This window comes from Austrofundulus limnaeus, unplaced genomic scaffold (genome assembly GCF_001266775.1).
Source record: "Austrofundulus limnaeus strain Quisiro unplaced genomic scaffold, Austrofundulus_limnaeus-1.0 Scaffold438, whole genome shotgun sequence".
NCBI classification, from domain to species: Eukaryota; Metazoa; Chordata; class Actinopteri; order Cyprinodontiformes; family Rivulidae; genus Austrofundulus; species Austrofundulus limnaeus.
In genome coordinates this window covers 136,275-144,099 of record NW_013952840.1, presented here as the reverse complement: position 1 = coordinate 144,099, position 7,825 = coordinate 136,275, and the positions used below count along the sequence as shown (strand labels likewise).

General features: G+C 42.5%; 1 protein-coding gene across 1 annotated transcript in view; it reads left to right on the top strand.

Moving 5' to 3' along the window:
• Positions 1-916: 916 nt before the first annotated feature.
• renbp (renin binding protein) overlaps positions 917-7,825 on the top strand; it is a gene marked incomplete in the record, with an annotated part of 9,311 nt that continues 2,402 nt past the window's right edge. Inside the window, 10 exon segments of the mRNA XM_014024740.1 lie at positions 917-961; positions 1,912-2,021; positions 2,800-2,875; positions 2,946-3,021; positions 4,712-4,890; positions 4,973-5,197; positions 7,031-7,112; positions 7,190-7,365; positions 7,444-7,575; positions 7,673-7,760. Of these exon segments, the coding sequence (XP_013880194.1) occupies positions 1,921-2,021; positions 2,800-2,875; positions 2,946-3,021; positions 4,712-4,890; positions 4,973-5,197; positions 7,031-7,112; positions 7,190-7,365; positions 7,444-7,575; positions 7,673-7,760 (1,135 nt within the window).

The following is a 7,825-nucleotide window of genomic DNA, read 5'->3' as shown; positions in this document are numbered from 1 at the left end:
CTGAAACCTCCTGCCATCGTCTACAGGTTTTACAATCTGCAGATTAACGATCTTCTCAGATCAGATCTTTGCTCCGACAGGGAAGAACTGATTTCCTGTCAGAGCACGTCTCCACGCTTCATTTCAAGAATTTAATTTATTACCAAACCCAGAGAAGTTTCCTGTGTTTCATCAGTGTCACTGCGTTGTTCAGTGTGTGGGGCTGAAGCTGTCATCATTAACAATGACCTCATCATTACTAATAATGACCTCATCGATGGCACAACAGTGGTTAACAGGTGAAAGGCAAATATGAAGCAGAACAAATGAAACTCCTGAACCCAGAGTTCATTATGAAAGGCGAGTGTGTAACCACCAGCTGTTTGTCTGTTAGACAAATATTTCATGAACTATTGGCTGGATTTTAAGTTAATTTTTTAATGATTTGTGGATGTGTGTCTACAACCGCTTAACTTTAAGAGTCAGTTCAATTCAAGATGGCTGCCACAGCTAATCAAACTTGACAAACACAAAAATGGCAAAAGGACCACTCAGAGATATCGAGCTGAAACCCAGTGTGGTACTGGTTGAGAGTAATCCCCAAGACACACTCTGAAGGCTGACTAATTGTGCAACATCTTTGTTAAACCCTTTGATATGCTTAAGTTAACATAGTGACTGTCTGTTAGCAAAATATCTCATGAATCACTGGGTGGATGTTGATGAAACCCTCAGAGTTAAGTTTTATTCACTGCTTCAATTCAGTCTTATTAGCTAAAATCTTGACATCTGCATTGTGGGCAGCAAGTCCTTAAATATTTGGTCAAAAAACACTGAAGATCCATGGGGAACTGAAGAAATGGAGAAAAGGAGATTCTTTGCTCTGATTGGCTGTTGGAGCTTTCCCACTTCCTGCCTCTGGTCACGTGACCCGTCACCCGCAGAGTCGCCTGACTGAGCTGCTTGTTCTCTGGATCTGCAGGTAAACAAAAAACTCTTAAATTTACCGAGGGTAAAWWTTTTTTAAGCTTAGCGACTCGAACCGGTTTGACACGAACTTTCTCGGTTCCGTTAACCTCAGTAAACACGCCAAGGAAGATTTTGTTTTGTTTTATTGCAGGTAAATCAAAGAAAACAGATAAATACTTCAAAGAATTACAAGCTTTAATACCAAAGAATCGGTTGTACGGCTTAGATGAACCGAGTCGACATTTTATTTATTTATTTATTTGATTATTGAAATTTAAATATACAAAAATGACTCATTCACTTATAATTACATAGTAATAAACCGAACTGAAGTCATTTTATTTTGAAAAACCTTTTGTTTATGGTCACAAAACTGTTATAAATGTGAAAAAATAACTTTATTTTGCACTTAATGTGATTACACGTTTCATATCATAAAATATGACCTCATTTTGTGACCTTGTAAGGTGTTTTTAAAAAATAATAATAAAACTGCAATCAAAGATCTTCAAATAAAAAGATGAGTCACTACTTTAACTATTTGGTAAAACTTGTCTGAAGTGAGGATATTCTGTGCACAAATCTTAACCCAATGCTTATTATCTCCTGTCGCTGAAAGGTAAAAAGGCAGGCGATAACGTTTTTTGCCTCGGGGTGTTTGTTAGCAAAAATGCTCCTGAACTACTGGATGAGTTTTAATGAAACTCTCGGAACAAAATAATCATAAGATCTTTGCATACAACTGATTCAAGATGGCCGCCACAGCCGTGCAGTTTTAACCGACTCTATAGTCAATAATGGCTCTAACTCCGTCAGTTTTACTAACAAGCTACAATTTGTTGTGGTAGTAGCTGAGAGTCATCCCGAAGACATACCAACAGATTGTGTTTGTGAGTTAGGGACTACAAATTTCACAACATTAGATGATTTTTGATTTTATTTCTGTTTTGTAAAAAAAACCAGGAAGGAATCATGTCTGCGGAGAAGCTGGAGGAATGTCGGCAGCGCATCCGAACGCAGCTGGACGACGTCGTGAACTTCTGGCTCAAATATTCCCATGACACCGTCCACGGGTACCGCATAGATTTGTGATTTCAGCATTCCTAAATAGTGACAGTCTAAATATTCTTCTTTAGCTAGTCTTTTGCAACATTTAGCTTATAGCTGTTTTTATAGCTATTGTTCCGCTTGTTTTAGCTGTCCTTCCTTAGTTCTCCTCAACTTCAAATTCTTTAGCAAATTTTCAGCCGTCGTTCATCAATCAGACTGTTTTTTTTTTAAAGAACATCCCATTCATTTACAGAGAGGGGGCGTGGCTTAAAACTAGAGGAGGCTCCTCCCTTGTGACTTCAGCTTCCAGGTTTTGGTTCTGTCTTCAGTTTTAACATGTGAGCCATCACATCAAACTGAGGGTTAAGTCAGGTTTGGTCAGAATAATCTAAGTATATCTTCAGATTTCTGCTATTTAAGCTACATTTTCATCCTGAGGTAATCCTGAGATCATCTATTCCAGAGATAAGTCTTGGTTTGTCCTTCTAATCAGTATAACTCATTGATATTTGATCTGAATTCTCATTTTATGTTATTTTAATGAGGAATTTTTAATTTAATTTTAAAGAGAAAACCTAAAAAAGATTGGATGGATTGATTCAGGAGCTGGAAAGCTTAAAAAAAACTTTAGCAAGTTCGCGGGAAAATGACAAAAAAAGGCTATTTGATTTAAAATAATGTTTTTTGTTGCTGCTGCTCAAAGAAAGAGCCCCAGAAACTTCTTTAAGATTATATTTCAGATATTTCATTGAATCAACTCGTTTGATGCGATGCTTCGATCCCGTTCACTTCCTGTTTCAGGGGCTTCTTCACGTGTCTCGCGCGGGACGGGAGCGTTTACGATGAGCTGAAGTACGTCTGGCTGCAGGGCAGGCAGGTCGGTCCCCGGTCGGGTCCAACATTCAATCCATGGAACCGGGTTCTGAGGGGATGTTTTTCCTTCACAGGTGTGGATGTACTGCCGCCTCTATCGGACCGTGGACCGGTTCAGAAGACCTGAAATCCTTGAAGCAGCTAAAACCGGTGAGTTTCAACTGTTTTTATCAGAAAAACACTCATCTCCTTTTCTTTACAAACTAATTATACAAGTTTTTTTTTCATCGCTTCAGGGAATGCTAGTTTTGTTTTTGTCTGGGATAAGTTTGAATGTTTATGTTTTATCTAAAAAAGTCTATTGCAAAACAGCAGTTGCTACATCCTTGTAGCAGGAGGCTATATCTATTCCTAAGCCAGCTATTTTTCTGATTAATGATAGGCAGGCACCGCTAACTGAGCAGCTTAGCATTGGAGAGGCTAGCAACTAGTATGCCTAGGCCAATGATCTACTGAACTGCCAACTCTGTCCACTAGTCGCTAGCCTCTCTGATGCTAACTCCAGCTTATCCATGCTAGTTGCTAGCCTCAGATGCTAACGCCAGCTTACTCATGCTAGTCACTAGTCTCTCTGATGCTAACACCAGTTTATACATGCTGGTCGCTAGCCTCTCCGATGCTAATGCCATCTTATCCATGCTAGTCGCTAGCCTATCCAACGCTAATGCCAGCTTATCCATGCTATTCCCTAGCCTCTCCCATGCTAACACCAGCTTATCCATGCTAGTTGCTAGCCTGTTTGATGCTAACTACAGCTTATCCTAGCCTCTCAGATGCTAACACCAACTTATACATGCTAGTCGCTAGCCTCTCCAATGCTAACGCCAGCTTATTCATGCTAGTCACTAGCCTCTCTGATGCTAACACCAGTTTATACATGCTGGTCGCTAGCCTCTCAGATGCTAATGCCAGCTTATCCATGCTAGTTGCTAGCCTCGCTGATGCTAAATCCAGCTTATCCATGCTAGCCGCCAGCCTCTCCATGTTATGTTTCGTCTGGGTTCATGTTTTTATTTTGACTTTATTCTGATTTTTCTGTCCTGTTCGTCTGTTTTCTTCCTCCTGTTTGCCTTTGCTCCAGCCCCGCCCACTCACACCTGATCCTCATGTTTCTCCCCCAGGTGTTCCCTGTTTGTGCTCATTAGTCTCACCTTTATATTCTGTGTCCTGTCTTCACTTCCCTGTCGGGTCATTCTTTGGTTGTGTTCAGTATTGTGCCTTGTCCTGTTTTGCCACGTTACTCAGAGGCTTTTGAGCTGCCCAGTCAGCACCTTTTGTTTAAATAAATTCTTTGTTTTTTGGAGCTTTGATACTGCCTGCATCATGGGTTCATTCCTGACTGAAAATCATAACACTCCAATGCTAATGCCAGCTTATTCATGTTAGCCACTAGCCTCTTTGATGCTAACAAAAATGAATAGTCTCCTTCTCRTTTACCAGCTCCAGCCTCTCAGTTAGCGGTGCCGGTCTATCATTAATCAGATCAATAGCTGGTTGAGGAATAGCTATAGCCTCCTGYTACATGGATGTAGCAACCACTGGTTGCGTAATAGTCTTATTTTTGTCTCTCATACCACACCATATGTTGTATGTTTTTGTCCTCAATTTCTCTCTGATAAAACCCTGCAGGAGGAAGACGATTATTATTTTATGATTAACCTGTTAGCAGGTTTCTGTCTTGTGCCTCGGCCAGTTATTGACTAACAACATATCTTAMAGCAGCTGATCTGATCCTCATCAGGTTGTTTTATTCCTCCGTCCCTCAGATGACATCATTTTTGTCTTTGTTTGAAGCATCTAACTGTTAAACCAACACGACTCTGATCTGTTTTCCTCACAGGAGCTGAGTTCTTGAGGAAGTTCGCTCGTGTGTCCAGCAGCGGCGGTCAGTGGAAATGTGCTTTCTGCCTGACGAGAGATGGGAAAGCCGTTAAAGTCCAGAGGACCATCTTCAGCGAGTGTTTCTACGTCCTGGCCATGGACGAGCTGAGCAGGGTGACCGGGGACGCAGACCTGCAGGTACGAACAGACACCTCCCCTCACGGTGGCGGCGCTCCCTCCTTTCTCTGATTGGCCGTCCTCTGCTGGGCTGTTGTTCTAGCTGGAGGCCGAGCAGATGATGGAGCAGCTGATCCACTGGGTCCGGGTGGACTCGTYGGGTCTGGGCCGGCCCCAGCTCCCAGGAGAAGTTCCCACCAGCAGCATGGCGGTCCCCATGATGCTTCTGTGTCTGGTGCAGCAGGTGTCCGAGGGCCGGCCGGACGCCAAGCAGAAGTACGCCGAGCTGGGCCGATGGTGTGTCCAGCAGATCCTGCAACACATCCAGGTCTGTGGACACGTCAAACACACGTTCTGCACACGTCCATCACACATCCTTTACACGTCCAACACACGTCCATTACACGTCCAACACACGTCCATTACACGTCCAACACACGTCCAACACATGTCCAACACATGTCCAATACACGTCCAACACACGTCCAACACACGTCCAGCATACGTCCATTACACGTCCAACACATGTCCAACACACGTCCAACACACGTCCAACAAGACTGGTCAACTGAAATCCTCCTTTAAAGAGAAAAATAAGTCTTTTATCTCATCATGAAGACTGTTCTGATCAGGTCAAAGGTCAAATCTTCCTGCTACCTCCTGTCTGGGGTCACAGGGGTCACTGGGGTCATAGGGTTCACTGGGGTCACTGGGGTCACATTGGACATGTGAAAACACTGTTCAGTCAAAGTTAAACATGAAATGTTGAATTCATTACAACTGGCTCTTTGAGGGCCACCATAACGCTCATGTGGCCCCCTGTGAAAATGAGTTTGTATCTCAGATAAGTACATAAAAAGTAAACTGGAAGTATACTTCCAGTTTACTTTTTTTAGTAAACTGTCGTGGACACGTTTATTAAAAATGCAGAAACACGTTGAAATAAGTGCACAGAAAAAAGAAGTCTGCGTGTATGGTCGGTAATTATTTAATTCTGGGCGAACAATGAACAGAAAACAATCATGGAGGTCTGTTGAATGTGGCCACCGTCATCAGATGGCAGACCAATGATATAACCTCATGTTAACACCATGTGACAATGTACAACCAATCACAATCCGCCTCATGTTACTATCAGCCAATGACAGCTCTCAGCTCAAAGAGTTAACATATCGCGCAAGAGAGGTCAGTCCGATGCTGGAGTCCTGACGTCTGGAACAAACGGATCAAGAGCCGACATAAGTTATCATAAGATATGAGCAGTGGACAGTGTCAAGGTGACACAGATATAAATAATTAGTCCATGACAATCCCTCCTCTTGAGTAAACAATACTCAAAACCAAAAGTTTTTTAACTCTTTAATTTATTTTAGGTTTAAAATTAGTATACTTAAAGGATACTTGCATATATTACATTTTGGTCAGGGTAAGGTAAATAAATAATGTCTGTTTTTCACAGTAAATGTTTCTCAAACTGTAACATTCATGTGGATATTGATTAAGGAAATGAATCTTTATTATGGGATAAATCTTGTACCAGCAGGAAGTGAATTTGAATTGCTCAGATTGAATCTGAATGTGCATAATTTGAAATTGAATGCATTGGTTTGAAAATAAATTTCACTAAATTGAAACTGAATTTAAAGTTTTTAATTTGAATTAATTTGCTTTGAAACTGTATTTTAGTTTATAAAAAATTCAGTTTGACTACTTTCACTTTCAGTTCCAAAGTTCAGATGTTTGTGTCACATCCTGGTCCTTGAGAAAGCCAGGCAGAGTAATCAAACACAGATCCACAGATTTATGTTTCACTTTGGTGAAGTTTCCCTTCTGGATGTAACAGAGTTGATGCAATCCACTGTAAAAGTGACAAAAACAGACAAAGTTATTTTATTGCAGTGATTAATTTGACCTATATGTAGAAAATGTTACATTTACATCACATCATGGATCACATATTGATCAGATGCTGCTGCTGACTGATCCATGATGTAAATGTAACATTTCTACATATAGGTCAAATCTCATACTTTATATCTAATATTTATGTTCAGGAGTTCAAACTCTTTTTTTAAAGTTTTTAAAATAAACTTCAGGAAGTTTTCACCTGTTGTGTCTGTTAAAGTCTGATTTAAATCTGTTTCTTTCTGATCGGATGCAGAGAGACGGAGCGGCCATCTTGGAGAACGTTTCTGCAGACGGAGAGGAGCTGCCCGGTTGTTCTGGTCGGCTGCAGAACCCGGGTAAGCTCCTCTGCTGGTTTCCTGTCCGTGGCCCGGCTCAGCGTTTCATTTGTGTGGTTTCCCTCCCGCTGACTCAGGACACGCTCTGGAGGCGGGCTGGTTCCTGCTGCGCTTCGCCGCAGAGACGGGAGACGAGCAGATCCAGGAAACGGCCGTGGAGAAGTTCGTGGAGCTCCCGTACGCCGGCGGCTGGGACGCAGAGCACGGCGGTCTGTTCTACTTCCTGGATGTGGAYGGCCGCTGCCCCACGCAGGTGAGGCCCCGGCCTGTCGGCCGCTGAGCTGCAGGTGTTTCCAGGTGTGCCGAGCTGAGGCTGTTTGTGTTTGAGCAGCTGGAGTGGAGCATGAAGCTGTGGTGGCCTCACTGCGAGGCTCTCGTGGCCTTCCTCCTGGCCTACAGTCGCACCAGGAGACCCCAGCTGCTCCACAGCTTCCTGCAGGTGTATGATTTCACCTTTAGCCACGTGAGTCCAGTCCTCCCTCACCAACAGCTTGCACTGATCCAGACCCCAGACCCCAGACCTGTTGAAAACCTGATCTCCTGTTTCTGTTCCTGCTCAGTTCCCTGATCCTGAGGGCGGGGAGTGGTTCGGATATCTGACTCGAGAAGGACAAGTAGCTTTGGATTTTAAAGGAGGTCCATTTAAAGGTGAGTGAAACCTGTGACACTTATTTATTTATTTATTTATTTATTTATTTATTTATTTATTTATT